Source organism: Papio anubis, chromosome 14, assembly GCF_008728515.1.
Source record: "Papio anubis isolate 15944 chromosome 14, Panubis1.0, whole genome shotgun sequence".
Taxonomy (NCBI): domain Eukaryota; kingdom Metazoa; phylum Chordata; class Mammalia; order Primates; family Cercopithecidae; genus Papio; species Papio anubis.
Genome location: NC_044989.1, coordinates 102,709,077 through 102,727,321, shown reverse-complemented (window position 1 = coordinate 102,727,321; position 18,245 = coordinate 102,709,077). Strand labels below are relative to the sequence as shown.

Here is an 18,245-nt window from a genome sequence, read left to right as displayed (position 1 = left end):
GCAAATGATATAATCACAAAAATAAACAAGCAACAAGTGACTATCAAAAATGACCAGGCAGGGCTGGGTGCAGTGGCTCACACCCGTAATCCCAGCACTTTGGGAGGCAGAGATGGGTGGATCACCTGAGGTCAGGAGTTTGAGACCAGCCTGGCCAACATGGTGAAACCCCATCTCTACTAAAAACACAAAAATTAGCTGGGCACGGTGGCAGGTGCCTGTAGTCCCAGCTACTCGGGAGCCTGAGGCAGGAGAATCACTTGAACCCAGGAGGCGGAGGTTGCAGTGAGCCAAGATCGCCCCACTGCACTCCAGACTGGGCAACAAGGTGCGAAACTCCATCTCAAAAAAAAATAAAATAAAATAAAATAAAATAAAAAAAGACCAGGAAGTTTCGGCTTTGCAAACTGAAAAGAGCTGTGGAGACTGGCAGAATAACAATGTGAATGGACGTAATATTAACTGAACTGTGTACACTTAAAAATAGTGAAAATGGCGAATTTTATGTTATGTGTATTTTACCACAATTTTTTAAATGACAAGGAAGATTTTTAAAGAACCGACTAAAATTCTTTAAAATAAAAACTATAATTATTGAAATAAAAGCTTGCTAGCAAGATTATACAGCATTTAGTCAAAGCTAAAAATAGAATTAGTGAATTGGAAAGAAGAAATGAAGAAATTTCCTGAAAGGCAATAGAGTAAGACAAGGAAATGAAAAATATAAAGTAATGTTAACCTAGATGGAGAATACAATGAGAAGGTCCCAAGTATGTCTCATCAGAGACCTAGAAGAAAAGAATAGAAAGGAAGGAGGAAAGGGAATATTTAAGGAGATGATAACGGAGATGTTTCCAGGAGTGTTAAAAGACATAAATCCACCAGATATACTAATCAGGGTAAATAAAAAGAAATTCAGGCTGGGCACGGTGGCTCACGCCTGTAATCCTAGAATTTTGGGAGGCTGAGGCGGGTGACCTGAGGTCAGGAGTTCGAGACCGTCCTGACCAACATGGAGAAACCCAGTCACTACTAAAAATACCAAATTAGCCGGGCATGGTGGCACGTGCCTGTAATCCCAGCTACTTGGGAGGCTCAGGCAGGAGAATCACTTGAACCTGGGAGGCAGAGGTTGCAGTGAGCCGAGATTGCGCCAGTGCACTCCAGCCTGGGCAACAAGAACAAAACTCCATCTCAAAGAAAAAGAAATTCAATCTAGGTGATTGTCATAAAACTGATAAACAACAATGATAAAGGAAAGAGATGTTAAATTGCAACAAGGCCCAGAAAACACAAAGCCAGAATATGACCAGACCCAGTGAGAAATCCTTTCTATTTCTTACCATCTCCTTCCCCTCCTCTACTCCTTTTCTCCCCAGCATTCACTCAATGAGAAAAAGCAGCTGGAGGGGGTGAGGAGAGGATCAAGATGACACTAAACCCACCTCCTCCCACATAATCTGGATGGATGCCTACAGCCATGTCTTTGATGGGCGAGGAAAGTCTTACTTTTAAATAAGTGAAATTTCTGAAGTTCTCATTAACATATTAATGTTCTCAACTGAATATCTGAATTGCTACTACATTAAGATGGTGTGTTTTCAACTTAACGTAACTGTCCATCGTGGGAAGAAAGAGAGACATGTGAGTTAGCCTTCCTCAACAAAAAGCTTGTGATAAATTCATTACCTCTACATTGCAAACTGCAGAAGAAACCAAGTCTATCTCTCACCATTTGTTTTCCCAGGGCCAGAAACCACTGTCATCTTGATAAACACGGCCTATGCAAACACAAAAATATATCATCATGCAGTGATAATGTCAATGCCTGCACTCACCTCCATCCCATTTCTAATATGCAACGTATTAACTGCCAACTCGTTGTGAAAAGCATCTATGCTGTTCTTTTTATAAATTCTATAGATTCATTATGATTAGATACTCTCCATATACACCAGCTAGCCAGAAAAGGGGAGGAGAGAATGAATAATACCCAAGGGAAGGAAAATCCCTTTTTCAGCTGGTTTAAGTCATGCCGATAATGTGCACACAGCACTTTGCATTTACCATAAAGCTTTTCAATTAGTTCATAGACAAGTTAACCTTCTAACTCCCAGAAAATATAATTCATGCACATTTTATACCACACAGCATCCTGCTAGCTATTATCCATCATTTACAAGTGTTATTTGTCTATAAAAATGACACTAAATTTTTGAAAAATGAGGCTGCTCTGCCTTCTTCTGGCTGTGTTTTAACAAATGGTATCAATGCAAAAGGCTTTAAGTCATATAAAAAGCAATTAGTCAAAGCAGCAATAAATATTTTTTAAAAGGATATAAATGACTGCTTATCTAGATAGCCAAATGTCTAAAGGCTGATACACAATAAAATAAGAGTTAACATAAAAGAGTACACTTCATTATTTATTGTTAATAAAGTTAATCAAATTCAGTGCTTCTTATGCATGCATTTAAACAGAAACACAAGTACGATATGCATATTTATAGAAAACAGCCCTAAAGATCATTATCTCTAAAAGAAAATCCAGCAAAAAGAGATGCATAAAATGCAGTTGTTACCCTTTTACAACATAAACTGTTTTTCTTAAAACACAAACATTTATTTTAAGTAAAACTATTAAACTGAATAATATTTTCCACAACTGACAACCATGACTAAAACATGAATTCTAGAATTAACATTAAAACGATGTTGGGACAGAGAGAAACAGAACCCTTCCATTTTTCTTTTGCGGGTATCTTATCCACCTATACTAGTTTTGTTCTTCCACTCAAAAATCTATTCTCAAAAGATATATTAGAATCTTTTTAAAACAAAATTAGATAAGCATAAGCTCATCAATCAGCAATTTCTAAATGCATTATCTTCAAGTAGTTTGGTCTTTTATGTCACTTATCTGCTTAAAATTAAGTATAAAAGAGTTTCCAAGAAAAGAAGATATAAAATTAACTTCATTTCATAATAAGTTCTCCAATCATGCCAGCAGACAGCTGACATTATTACAGCTCACACTTATAAATCAGTGATTATATACACTAGTTAAGCAAGAAAAGAAATGAAGAAGGCAATTATATAGTGGTGAAATTCCCAAGAAGCACATTTGTAGTCAATGTTGCTAAACAGTAGTTCACTCGTGGTTAAAATAAAAGCCCCCTCCCCCCGCCAGATATTTTTGGGGTTGTGAGTTTTGAGGGGAAGAAAGTAGAAACTATGCAATTTGTCTTACAAATAAATTTAAAAGCCAGCAAGAAATCAATGAACTGTAATTTTAACTCATTTTCCTGTTTACTTTGAAGTTGAATTCTAAAACCTCCACATGACGTGAAGCTATAAAATAGTCCTGAATCAAACGGAGAGAAGAATACTTTGGAGGAAGGGGTGATATCCGAATATCTATAGACATTTGGTAATGAACGAGCCAGTGACGAATGAAGATACAGGGAACTGAGCTGAGGTCGGTTATCCACACCCTCTTCTGTTCCCTGCCACTGGAATAAGGGCCAAAATGCCACTTCTAATCTTATTTTCCATTTCTTAAATGTGTTTTATTAACTCCTCTTTTATTGCAAAGCTAAGTATTCTAACTGGCACACTGTAGACAGACAGCTACTAGACGTCGATTACACTTTAACACGTTTGTAATGCTCCACAGCAGTGAGATTCTGGCAGACCCAGTGAGGTCCCATTTATTTCTTCCCTTGTAATAACGGCCATGACGACACAACCCAAGCAGTGCCTCGGAACACAGCAGTTAGCGTCACTGCAAGAGAAGCATTCTCTCTTCCATCTTCGTTATCTTGTTTTGAAGAAACGAGATACCCTTTCTACTCACTCCAAATGAGAACCAAACAATGCCTATTATTTCTGAAGGACCTTTTGATTTTCAAAGCATTTGCTAGTAATCCGTTAATTAACCCACTCAGCACCTCTGCAAGGAAAACTAGAGGAGAACTGTGCAATATTGTACTGACATTTGAGAGAGGACAACAGGAGGGGATGGATATTTGGAGAACCTGACAAAAGTCTGAGAGCTTCTACAGAAACAACCTGCAGAAAATGTCACTCGATTCACGCCTTCAACTCCAGGGTAATGCCCTGAAGGAAATGCACTCACGAGGATGTGCCAACTGAGATTCGCGAGCTTGTGTCTTCATCTAAACCATCTTACCCACAATTCATTCCCTCTTACCCAGCACACTGTAAGATCTGTTCATACTTCCACACAGTCAAAAAAAAAAAAGGTGGGGGAAGCGTGTAGTTCAAAAGGCTAAACCCCTTTCGTCCCAGGACTTTAAAAGTTTATTTCTTCCAGACCAATCTACAGCCAAAGGAAGAAGCAGGATAATCTACAAGGGGAAGTGCCTCTTACCTGCTTCCTTCCTGAGAACAAACGGATTAAGCATACAGATGTGAGTGTACACACGTGTGCACACATGTGCCCCTCTCAAAGTGCAGCTGAAGTAAATCAAAAGAATCCTTTGTGAGTGATCAGTCTGTTCCCTTAAAGGTCAGAATTTTCTAGTAAATATTTTGGATAACTCCACCCTGTCTAAACAGCAACAACAACAAAAATTTTAGCTAAACAGCATGCTTAAAGAAGAGGCTAAATTCCACTGAGAAGCCAATAATGGCATTAATAATAATGGCAATGAATAATGCACACTAGCATGATGTTGTTTTCTGTAGCACATTTTTCTAGATACCTTAAGACTCTGGGTAGCCCATATTTTTATCATCCCTCTCCACGAGGTAGGGCAAGGGTACTTATCATCCCTATTTCACAAAAGAACTATGGCCTAGAAAATTAAAAGACTTGTCTAAGCTCTAAACTGGCAACAAGGTAGAGACATGAATTCGGGTCTCCAAACTCTCTGCTAACTAAATAATGGCCCAGGAGAGACATACAAAAGTCAACACAAACAGAGTGCCAGCTGTTATTTACACTGCCTACAATAAATGTTTGTTCCAGAAAAAATAGTTCAAACAAGATGAGAAATAGTTTAAACACAAAAGGCTGAAGGGTTCAATATAGGAGAAAAAATATGTTTGCTTTTCATACAGTGGAGGAACTGTTCAGGAACAGTCTGTTCTTCTGTAAAGGCCGGCCTTGTTGTACTGCCCAAGGCCGCAAGATCGCAAGCTGCGTGGAATTGAGATGCCAGCTCACTTTGGCACAACCAACTTCTCTCTTAATGCTCTAAGTTCCTGTCTTCTTCATAGCTTTGACCTGAACCATGAGTGAGCTTTTTAGAAACAAAATTTATGTGTTATAAACGGGGAACAAGTGTCCTAACTGTGATATAGGGTGCTAAGAAATACAGAAAACAAAGGAAATTAACTGGGAGATCCAGGGAGGCTAAGAAACAATCTGCCACTGGGAGAAACAGCCATAGTTTCTGATGAGCTGGGAAGATTTTGTGTTTGGTATCATAGTTGTTTGTTGAGGCTGTGGTGGGATTTCTCTTTCAAGAGGGTAAGGGAGATTTGAACCCAGCACCCGACACAATTATTCTAAAGTAGGAAAGCCTCAGTTGGAAGAGGATGGGTTTCTTTAAATAGCCCAAAGGCTGTCATGCACAAAAAGGACTTGACTTATTCTGGATAGCTCCCGAGGGCAAAACTAGGAAGCGGCCAGCAGGGACACTGGTACCCAGCGTAGAGCAGAGCTTGCTAATAGTTAGGACTGCCTTGTCCATAGCAAGGAACACTCAGAGGCTCATCTCCTCTGAACTACTTCCAGCTGGGACTCTGAGGCCCACCATCAAGGAGGCTGGGAGGGAAATCCCACATTAGGAAAGATGATGGACAAGATAAATGCTAGGATTCTTTCAACTGTTAGGATTTGAGGGTGATTTCCCCATGACAGTCACTTCCAGATTATGAGGTGTAGAGTCACACAGAACTGAATCCCAATCTCAGTTTTATCACTTTGGGGTTTTTGTTTTTTTTTTTTTTCCTCCTTACATGGTAACCAAACCTTTTATTTTTTAAGTTGTATTTGAAGTTCAGGGGTACATGTGCAGGTTTGTTATACAGGTAAACTTCTATCATGGGGGTGTGTGGAAAAGATTATCTTGTCACCCAGGTGTTAAGCCTAGTACTCTCTAGTTAATTTTTTTTATCCTCTCCCTCCTCCCACCCTCCACCCTCCAACAGGCTACTAAAAGAACAAGATCTTGCCCTTTGCGGGAACACGGATAGATTTCTATCATTCTTTTCTCACTGTGTGATACTGAGTGGCTCTTCCAAACAAGTGTGACCTCTGAACCAAGGTGTTATTAGAATCAACTGAGGAAACTACTCAACTCTAAAGATACTCAGATCTACACCCCAGAACTTCAAAATCTTACCCTCAGAGGAGAGTCCAGGAATGTCCTTTTTTTCCCATCAGTTGCTAGCAGTCCAATTTTGGGAACCACCAATAAACATTTTTAGCCTATGAATTCATTTATAAAATAGGAAACATGATAGTTTTTGCCTAAATGAGTCATGGAGATATCTAAATAAGATAACACATAAAATACCTATTAGGATGCCTCTACCTAGAAAACAATCATAGTTCCTTTAAAAAATGTTTTCTGCAATATATGAACAAGCTTAAGAGCATTCACTGATTAAAAATGAGGACAATATGGCTTATATAGAGTTAATGTTTAGCCATCTCCTATTTTCTTGTCTGTTTTTTAATCCTGTCTTGTTCTTCAAGCAACACAAAATCAGAAAGAAATCTGATATAATTTGAATCAGTTGAATCAAATGCCTTATGTATGTGAATAATGCCTTAAAATTCATGTATCATCAACATGCATTTAAAAAGTTGAAGGCAGTAATAGAAAGCCTGTGATTTTTTGTTCTTTTATAACAATCAGAAGCTCCAGATGTAAACTCCTCACTTGACAAAGTTTAAAATTCATACTTATCTCCCCATTCTCAGGTAAAGACCAAAGATCCCATGTCTCTTCTTTGTATCACGCAGTGACACTCACTCGTTTAAAATCCTGCAAGGCATTGAAGTGGAAGAATCATCCTGTCCTGACATTTATATCTCCACAAACGGCTTCAGTTCTTTCATTGTGAAGTTGCTTCTACACATTAGGGTGAGTGGTAAGATACTCTCAGACAGAAAGGAAGAGGGAAGGTAATGGGAATAATTTCTATCAAGTGAAAAAAGTGTCTCCTGGATTTCTGTATTCCCAGTTGCAAGTTATCTGTTTGGGTGGTTTTATCCCAAAAAACTGTAGAACGTGGTTGCGTAAGCACATCTAAAGGTTAAACTCCAAGCAGCTAATCTGCATGTGAGAGCAAGTAACTGTCAAACATTTAACCTTTTGCAGATTAAAACCGTCTGACTAACAGATGTGAAACCATCGCTGCTGTAATTGTTGGAAGTAGAAATCTGAGCATTCTCAGAAGGTACAGCACTTTCCGGAGCAGTCACGTTTATGCTGCAGGTCAACTTTCCTGTTCACAACTGAGATACAATCACAGCCTCTCATTTATTTTCACACTGTGATTCTCCTGAATTGTGATGCGATGTTCATAGTTTATTCTACAGACATGTTCTTAGAAAGTTGTAAGTTGAATTCTAATCATCAGTTATATTTTCACACCATTTCATACATGATAATATTTTTTTTTCCATTAAAACACTTAGTTTTCTTAACAGTACATGATAATTTTAAGACGGCATTAGCTTCATTTCCAACGGATCCTAACTGGCCACGGCTCCTGAAGATTCTCTCTTCCCTTCCATTTCTCTACGCTCATTTCTGTCACATAATTACAAGTGTCAGCTCATGGTAGACGCTCAACCAAGATTTGCTGAATGAAGTAATTATCTTTAACACCTAAAAGATCTACTTCCTGAAGACATTTTTTTCACGAAAGTCTTTTTTTGTATTGCAAATTGCCATCTCTAGTGAACTTGCATGATAATTTTTAATTTTAATAAATGAGATTTTTCTTATAATGGGATATATTGTTTCTGGTTTTCAGTATTAAAATTGCTGACAGGAACGAACATTTTATAATATATAAAAGGACGTAATAGAATAATACTGTAGTTAATTTTCTTATCCAGCACAGTGTAGATACTCAAATATTTGTTTAAAATTACTCTACATTTCAGAAGTTGTAGCATTAAAACATTTGACTTGAAACACACTGCAATTTAATGCTAAATTTCTTCATGTCAACCAGAGTCTAACAGTATATGACCTGTTTCTAAGAAGAAATAGAATGTACGCAAAAGCTTTTAATTCTGGAAATGCCATCATATACAATAGAGAAAAAAATTTAAAGCAAAAATTTCTGATACTAGAAAAAATCTGAGGTATCTTTTACATGAAAGTATAAAAGAGACAGGAGGGGTTCAAGTCTCCAAATTCTGAGCTTTTTATGCAAATAGCGTATAAAACAGGAACTGTGAAATATACACCAGGCCATCTGTGAGTGAGACGACTCCATGATGCCGTACTTGACGAACACAGACCTAGGTTTGAAAAACACGCAAAGCAAGCATCCACTTTACCCCTGAAACACGTCGGGAGAGAGGAAGTGTGGTTTTGTGAGGCCCCTGGTCTGTAGAAAGAAACCACCATGCTCTGGCTCCTGCCTGAAGCTGCACAAATGAGCTGGCTCAGAATTAGTGTCTTTTTTAAAGGTTAGCACCTTTAAATTGTTGGCATGGGGATTAGCGGGAGCTAGAAGGTGTACCCCTAAACATTATTTGAGCAAAACCGTAAATACCAAATGATGACGTAAAGGGGCTGCTACTTTCTTTACAAAACCTCGACTGTGGCTTGTTTCTCCTCTGTGAATCAACTGTCTTTTTCCAACAAAGACACCCAATTCAGGGTCTCAAGGGATCTCTATTCAAGGCACATACTGTACAGCATATGTGGTTATCTGCAGGTAGGACAGCCTGTAAACCCAGCTTGCTCAACTAAACAGTATTTATCATGTATTTTTATGCCTTCTGACATCTGCTACTAAATATAAACAATGAAAGAGTCTCCGAAAACTGGAGATTTCTACTCTAGGAGATGCGATGGCTGGTAAAATCATCTGCACTTTAACTGCAGAACGAGACGTTTCCCCTCCCCATGTCCAGCCCATGCTCAGACTGTCCTCTAAATCAGGAGTCCCCAACCCCCAGGCCATAACAGTCCATGGCCTGTTAGGAACTGGGCCGCACAGCAGGAGGTGAGCAGAGGATGAGCGAGCCTGAGCTCCACCTCCTGTCAGATCAACGGCGGCATTAGATTCTCATAGGAGAGTAAACCCTATTGTGAACTGCGCATGCGAGGAATCTGGGTCGATCGCTCTTTACGAAAATCTAACTAATGCCTGAGGATATGAGGAGGAACAGTTTCATCCTGAAACCATCCCCACCCTCACCTCCTCGTCCATGGAACAACTGTCTTCCATGAAACCGGTGCCTGTGCCAAAAAGGTTGGGGATCACTGCTTTAAATGAACCCTTGGCCTTTAAGGGGCCAGGGCGCACACCGGGAGCTGGACCCATGGAGAGCTGATCCTGAGCTGGGCTGGGGCAGGCTTGCTGGCTGGGCCATACCATCAACTGCCCATCCTATTGGTAAAGCCTGTAACCCCAGAGAAAGTGCCCATTTCAGACCAAGAAGGGAGGTGCTCACAACAAACGGACACATCTCTGAAGTCACACCAACCCTTGTTCCTCTTGTGTATTAAGTGCAGGATTAATGCCATGAATGCCAGGAATCCACCATATCACAAACATTGACCTGCTGGGTCAACCTGTTTCCAAAATAACCTCATTGCTGTTTCTTCTCATTTGTATTTTATCTTTGCCTTTTCACCTTCATTTCCCTCTTTCCTGCTATTCCTTTTACCTTAACTGAGTTCTTTCGTTTCCTATTTCTGTTCCCATATTAAACGACTTGGCTAGTTCACTCGATTAAAATATGAAGAAGTTATTGTTGGACTTCACTGCGACGTCTCTTTTCGATGGAGAACAAGATAAAGGTCAACACTGTGAGTGTGAATGTTGACGACAGGTTCCCTAACTTCAGCCTCAGAGGATCTTCCCACGCTGTAGTCTAACATGCTGTTACGGGTTGAACTGTGTCCCTGCAGACCCCACAGAATTCAGATGTTGACATCCTAATCTCCGATGCTTCAGAATGTGACTTTATTTGAAAATGAGGTTGTTGCAGGCCTAGTTAAGATGAGGTCACTCTGGAGCAGGGTGGGCACCTAACACAGTGTGACTGGTGTCCTCATGAAAAGGGGACACGTGGACACAGGCATGCACACAGGCAGAACGCCCAGCGAACGTGAAGGCAGGGTCGGCTGATACATCTACAAGCCAAGGAACACCAAAGATCGCCAGCATCCACCAGAAGCTGGAGAGGCACGAAGGGATTCTCCCTCACTGCCCTCAGAGGGAACCAGCCCTGCCAACACCTTCCTTTCAGCCGTCCAGCCCCCAGGACTGCGAGGTGACACACGCCTGCTGTTGAGGCTGTCCAGGCCGTGGGACTTCATAGGGCAGCTTCATCAAATTAACACACATGCCATGCATTTTCTCTATCAACCCTGAAATTCAACAAAATGCGTTACTTGGTCGAATACAATGAAACACAGAGCACCAAATGACTAGGACACTAACCTCTTTCTCAAATAAAGGCAAGTCCATATATCATAGTCAGAAGTTAAAAATTAGAAGAGTAATTGTCGCTGTCTATAATTCAAAGGTTGCTGTCAGGGCTTTTCAGATGACCTCTTCATAGGAACCCTGTTTATTCTTTGCCAGAGAAAACTTTGTGTTGCCCCTAAGTTTAAAATTGTAAGTAAGGAACCTAATGGGCAAAATGCAACATTTTACTTTATCCACGACTTTAGGGACCTGAATAAGAGACTAATGAAATGAGACATTGTTAAATTACGAAAAACAAGGACACATGATCTGTATAATAGGGTACTATAAACACAGTCATATGAGAGGAACTAACCTCTCACAAGTCAGAAGGAGACTGAATAGAGAACTGCAGAACGACCACCACCTCTGGGCCCTCGTCGTAACTCAGCCACGGATCCGACGCTGAATTGCTGTGAACCTTGGTTTCCCTGTGTGCATCCGTCAGGTGTCTCAGGCAAGGCTACCCGCTCCACTGTCTCCCAATCTCACGGAGCTCAATGACTTTGCTGCGTTTTACTCTGCTGACCCCTCACCCCTCGGAATTTCCCACTTCCTGAGCTCCTGGACTTCTCTGCCTCCTGGCCCTCCTCCTGCTCTGTTCCTCCTCCACCTGTCCAAAGTACTCCTCAGTACCCTCTTGTTCTTGCCACTCTCTGTGTTCTCCCAAAGGGAGATGGCCCTCTATTTCCCTGCCTGCATGTCCAATCCTGACCTCTCACCTACCGAGAGCAGTCTCTAGCACAGCAGCTATGTTAATAACCATGATAATATGCCTGTACTTACGTATATTTATACTGTGCTGAACACTATGATTTTACAGTTGATCCATACAGCATGAAGCAATAAGGTGACTTGAAAAATGGTTTGCTAACAGATTAGTTTCTTTAAAAAGGTCAGCATATCCTAGCACTTTGTTTACAGTATTCTTTGGTTTAACAAGGGCTTTTATCTCATTTCACTTGGTGAAAAGTTAAAGCCCAATTTGTCTCTGAATTCTAAATTAGAGGGTACACAATAGGCAAAGTGCTTTCAATTGCATCCAAGGTGAGGATGTGCAGGTCCTTCCTAAGACTCAACACCCAGTTAGAGATAATGGACAAAGCCCCAGCCTAGGGCTTATTGATCTTATTTACGCCAATAACACAAACTCTGACTCTGGAGAATTAAGGGATGTTGGAAACAGTCACTGGCACTTGGAGGACAGTTAAAGTCTACCTTTGAGCGCTGGTGGAGAGGAGGCAGGAAGCCTGCAGAGGTAAAAGTATCCTAATTTAAATGTTAAAAGGACTATTACAGGATCTTAATTCCTTCTAGCAAATAGAGCATGCACTTAGATGACAATGAGTATAAATACAACCACTCTAGAAAAAAAGACAGGAGCTCTCTGCTCCAGAGACTATCTATAGCTTTCACAAGCTGAGGGACCTGAGCTAATGTCTCACGTTTATAGGTGGGTGATGGGATAAGTTTACAGAAGACCCATTGAGGGGGACCATGGGCAAACAGAAGCAGACCATGAACTACGTTAAAATTCAAGGCCCTCACATAAACCAGGGCAAACATGCTTGACTCCCCAATCCACCTCTTCTAAAACTCTCTTCAGAAATACCATGATCAGTGTCTTCACTCAGCAAACACGTCCTCGAGAACCACAGCTCGTGTTTGGGGCAATCGTTTTGCTCCCTCTAGTGAGGGGGCATCTCTTTATATTAGAGCCCTGAGAATTAAACAAAAACAATATGCAGAAAGTGCAACAAATTATTGTCCAGGCTGTGCACTTCTCTTTCTCAGAACATCCTATTAAGATTCCTCAGTAGCGGGGCATGGTGGCTCATGCCTGTAATCCCAGCACTTTGGGGAGGCCAAGGCGGGCAGATCACGAGGTCAGGAGATCGAGACCATCCTGGCTAACACGGTGAAACCCTGTCTCTACTAAAAATACAAAAAATTAGCTGGGTGTGGTGGCGGGCGCCTGTAGTCCCAGCTACTCAGGAGCCTGAGGCAGGAGAATGGCGTGAACCCGGGGGGCGGAGCTTGCAGTGAGCGGAGATCATGCCACTGTACTCCAGCCTGGGCCATAGAGCAAGACTCCATCCCCCCCAAAAAAAAAAAGATTCCTCAGTAAAGAATGCCCTTCCACGGAGCACCACCAGACAAGAGCTTGGAGAAGAAGTACCTATACTTCCTAGAAACTGTCAGATCAGAATAATCCCATTTCTAGACATGGCAACAACGGTGGCCAAAAAAACCATTTATTAGGGAAATAATTACGGAAATTTCACTATAATTAGGGGAAATCTCAAATTCTGTATTTTATGTTTCCAGCTTTTACTTTTTCTGATAGGTTCTGGCCAAATTCCCAGAATGCATTTATCTGATGATGTCTCAAGTGATGGCAAACACAGAATATTATATTTCAGTTGTTTGCACTGCTTGTTTCTCCGGAGTTCCCACCCTCGATAAGATGTTTTGTGCCTCTGGAGGCACGGTGCTGTCCAAATGCTTTGGGCCTGTAGGATGGAGCTTGGTGTGACCTGGCCACTTAGACACAGCCACACCCAAAGGCAGCTCAGATTCTCCTTAAAGACCCTGGCCAGTGTCTCTCTGCCACTCCAGGTAGTGTTAAATCTGGTTTGTGGACAGGTTAGCATGCAAAGCAAATTAGAATATAAAAATGGGCTGCAGACGTGTAAATGTCTCAGGAACCAAGTGAGTTTCCTCTGATGACACGAATGTCGACGTCAAATCAGGGTACGGATGCAGAGCAGCTGGTGCTCACGGTGGAAAAAGATGTGACTCAAGTGCCACTGATTGCTTCTCCCGAATTCTGCCGTATCCTCAATTATGTCTGACTACAAACCGAGATATCTTATCTAATGCAGTGACAATTAAAATGTCACCCTTGCGATAATTAAGAGTAGGGCTTCGGCTGCAGAGAACTATAAAGACAGTCAGTATCACACTCACACTGTGTGCAGGAATTTCTTCCCCACAGAGGATCTCATAACTTCCCAGGGCTTTAAAAATGCCTCGATACCTAAAAGTAAACCTCAACATGGAAGGCAACGTGGCCACTGCAGGTGAACTCTCAAAATGTAAAACCTAATACCTCACCAAGTTGCCTAACAGACAGGTCTCAAAACACCTACGGCTCCAGTCCCAGGAACCCCTTTGCCTTTTCCTCTGCACCACTGAGTCCAAATAAACAGCACACTCTGCTTCTGAGGACACTGAGGTTGACTCCATTTGAGTTGATAAAACTGCCTCCCAAACATGTAGTTCTTTTCCCATTTTCTCTCCTTTTTCCTTTTAATAAATTCCCTGCTGTGGTACAAGGGACCAGAACAGTAAAGCTGAAAGTCTCTCATTAATGATAAAAATGATTTAATGTGCTGGAAATATTTATTTCCAGAGAGGGAAGTGTGGTGTCCCAGCTCTTCAATGCTATCAACGTCATGTATGTGCAGTAAGTAGAAGAAAGGCTCCTCCAAAGATGCCAACCTCCTAATGCCTGGAACCTCTGAATGTGTTCCCTTCTATGACTTAAGGGACTGTGCAGATAGAAGTTAAAGATCAGGCCTGGCCAGGTGCAGCGGCTCACACCTGTAATCCTAGCACTTTGGGAGGCCAAGGCAGGTGGATCACTTGAGGCCAGGAGTTGGGAAACCAGCCTGGCGAACATGGTGAAACCCTGTCTCTACTAAAAATACAAAACATAGCCGGGCGTGGTGGCGGGCACCTATAATCCCAGCTACTCAGGGGGCTGTGGTAAGAGAATTGCTAGAATCCAGGAGGCAGAGTTTGCAGTGAGTCGAGATCATGCCACTGCACTCCAGCCTGGGCAACAGTGAGACTCTGTCTCAAACAAAAATAAAACTATTAAAAATAATTTTTAAAATAATAAGATCAGGCCCAATGCAGTCGCTAAGGTCCTTCTAAGGAAAAGAGGGAGCAGGGAGGTTAGATAAGCGAGGGCCAGAGTGAGGAGGTTGTTGGCTTCGAAGATGGAGGACGGGGCCATGAGTCAGAGTGTGGAGCTCCTCTGGAAGCTGGAAAGAGCAAGGAAACAGATTCTCCCCTAGATCTTCCAGAAGGAGCACAAGCCTGCCAACGCCTTGATGTTAGCCCAGTGAAACACATCACGGACTTCTGATTTTCAGCACTCTAAGATAATAAATGTGTGCTGTTTTAAGCTGCTAAATTTGTGGTAATTTGTTATAGCAGCAATGGGAAACTATAGTATCTGTCACTTCCTCCCTCCTGATCTAATTCAACCCAGGAGTTTGGAGAAGTAGAGGGGGGAAATCTAGCTAATACCCAAATTCTCTTTCTCTACTATTTCCACTACCAAGTATCTGTTCCATTAACAGAAACTAACCAAGTGATGGCTTATTTATCTGGAAACCACCCAGCATCATACAGTTTTTAAGACTGGATAAATTAGAGGCCATTTAAGCCAAGCCTCTAATTTTATCCAAGAGGGAAAGAAAAAAAAAAGAAAAAGGACAAAGAAGGGTTCAAGGAATGCCCTTGGACACCAGTTAATGGGTGAATTTTGCTGGCTTTCTAATCCAGTTCTCTAAATTTCTCCTCTTGCTAGTATTGTTGACAACTCACTCATTCGGAGGCATTCTTCCTTCCCTAAGCCAGTTCCCTTGGCAAATTTTCCTTTAAAATGAATATTTCAATTAGTAAACTATGCATATTTTGCATATTCCAACAAGGAAGTAGCACAGACTGGCCAGCAAATTCATGCCAAGCTAGACTGGCTCAAAGAACTTCAGTTCATATCACAACACCCGTTCACAGGCTCAGCCCAGGTACCACATCACCAAAGACTGAAATTTTGAAACCTGGTGAATTCAGCTTCTGCTGAAATGCAGAAGATACTGTAAGTGAATATACAGGTTTGTCAAGGTCTACGAATTTCATCCAAAATACTAAGGAGAGGTTTTACTACCCTACACTTACAGTTTTTACAGGCCTTGTTTTTATTTTTTATGTTTTTGAACCAAAAGATTTAGATTTTTTTTTGAACCATAGATTTAGAGTTGGAAGTGACCTTTGTGATCATTATTTCAATCCTTTCAGAGAATTCTCTCTGCAGGAATATCTATGTAGGACTTGGATTTGACCCAAGCACATACAATGTCTCAGAGGGCTCTCTGCTCCCGGCCAAGAGCATCAGGTCTTGTTTTTAATATAATCAGTGTTGTAAATTATGGCACAGAGAACAGGCTCATTCAGCTGTGGAACAAACTGAGTTAAATGGACTTGTAAACATCCCTAAATGAAAGAATTAAAAAGTCAAATGAGGAATTATACAGCCGTCCCTTGCTATCCTCAAGGGATTGGTTCTAGAATCCCTGAGGATACCAAAATCCTAGGATGCTCAAGTCCCTGATATAAAATGGCATAGTATTTCAATATAATCTAAGCATATGCTCCCATATACCTGAAAGCATCTCTATAGATTACTTATAATACTTAATACAATGTAAAAGCTATGTAAATAGCTGTTATACTATAGTTTCTTTATTTCTATTTTTTTAATGTTATATTTTTGTTTGGGTTCTTTTGATGAATATTTTCAATCCAAGTTTGGTTGAATCCACAAATGTGGAACCCGCAGATACGGAGGGCGAACTGTATCGTGTCAAATGTAATTAAGTTTTACTTTCACAGTAGTATCCTTTAATTAATTAAAGCCAACTATAAACTAGCAAATGAGAAAACACATTTCAAGATTCTCAGCTAGGTTACAAACTCCTTGAGGACAGACACTGTCTAAACATACTTCTCTCTCTTGCCTGCTGCACCTTATTTAACCACAGGTGCACAATCGATAGGGGCTGACTTCAAGAGGAATACACAGTCCCTCCTTAGCTCCCAGAAATGAATCCAGAATACATTTTCTAGGAATCTAGAAATATGAAGCAATATAATGAACCGTACTTTCTTCTGGCCCTCCAACAGAACTCACGCTTCCCCAGCTCATAACCACTTGCAGACATAATTGAAATCAGTCCTAATGGCCCAGGTTCCTGTACCAGTGTTTGCTCCTTGGTCTGAAGCTTATTTTTCTCAGGGTCCAAGAAAGGTTTGATGCCGCAGGTGCTATGTCTGCGTTCTGGGTCAACGGGGTGCTATCAGACTCACCACACAAAAAGAAGAGTAAGTCAGCCTCCTTGACGTCTGATGTTCCTCAAGTGCCTGGCCATGAAGACAGAACTTCCTGACCTTATTTTCCTTGCTCTTAACTCACTACGCATTTCACTGTGACTCCTGTCACTATCACTTCAGCAGAGTTCATCACACAGCAGCACTCCAGTGGCCTAGCTTAGACACTGCAAACCAACCAAGAATAAGAACCAGAATTCACAAACATTTTTTAAGAGAACGGTACTATCCTTTAGAACAGCCAGAGCCAGAGTGAACACCTGCTTGTTGCGAATCAGAATGGCATGGTAGAATGGCATCAGGTCGGATGTCAAATTTGGGCTGAAACCTAACTACGCCTTGGTTTCCTTGTATGTTCCATAGAGGCACTACGTCTGCTGCGTTAGGTTATTGTGAGGACTAGGGAGAATACAGCTAAATATGCTACTATTAGTAGTTAGATGGTTATTTAATTTTGTTTAGCTCGGTCAAAGAATATTACTTTTAATTAAAACATTAATATAGTTCATCTTAAAGATTTTCTTTTTCTTTACATTTTTATCTGGGGCCTTAGCTGAAGCTAAAAAAAAAACAACAAAAAAACACTGTATGCAGATTTGTCACCTCTCTTACAAATCATTTTCATTTTCTTGAAACCTGAAGAGGCAAAAGTAAAACCTACCATCTCTTCTAAAGGGAGGGAGGGAGGAAAGGACAGTCTGTATATTAGCAAACCAAAAAAAAAAATTAAGGCAAGACTCCAGAAAAAGAGAAAACATAGGCATGAACCAAGCACTAACCAGTGTGCCTCAATGTTTTCCTTAAGGGAAATAATCCGTATGTTGTCCCCACCCCCCGGCCAGGATGCTGCCAAAGGACCTGGATAGTGAACTCTGTAGTTCTCTAAAAGAAATGGCTCTCAAGAAGCTGGAAACCTAGGATGACAGCCAAGACAAGGTTGGAACCAGAGGCGGGGTCTTTATTGGGCTAGGAGCAGACTAAGTTGTACCCAGTAGCTGGCAATCAGGATCAAGGAAGAGGCTACAAAGTCAGTTCATAGCAGAGATCTGGGATATACACAGAGGTCGAGGAAAAGCAAGGTTCGGAAACCAGCAATGCAGCCTGAACCACAGGCAGAAAGCCACAGCAACGCCAAGATCTGATGCTCCTAAGTTTCCTGCTGGTGGCAGGAGCCTTCCACGAGGTAAGTCAAGCCCACAGTCCACAAGTGGAATCAGGTCACTGTCCTCAGGAAGTAGGACGACAAGGGTTAGAAATTACTTACTGGGTACGATGTCTGTCATTCAGGTGATGGAAACCCCACAATCCCTGACTTCACCACTGTACAATCTATTCAAAGTTACAAAATTACACTTGTACTC

General features: G+C 41.3%; 1 protein-coding gene across 5 annotated transcripts in view; it reads right to left on the bottom strand.

Moving 5' to 3' along the window:
• Positions 1–18,245, bottom strand: part of AFF3 (AF4/FMR2 family member 3) — a 599,573-nt gene that overhangs the window by 557,709 nt on the left and 23,619 nt on the right. The window contains exon 2 of one of the 5 annotated variants that reach the window (XM_021925289.2): positions 1,733–1,781. The exons of 3 other annotated variants lie outside the window; for them this stretch is intronic. Coding sequence is in view for 1 of the 2 variants with exons in the window: in XM_021925288.2 (XP_021780980.1) it covers positions 1,733–1,809 (77 nt within the window). In the remaining variant the exon portion in view is untranslated. Of the gene's footprint in view, positions 1–1,732; positions 7,377–18,245 lie in introns of those variants that run through there. One more of the 5 variants, XM_021925288.2, reaches the window with a different exon arrangement.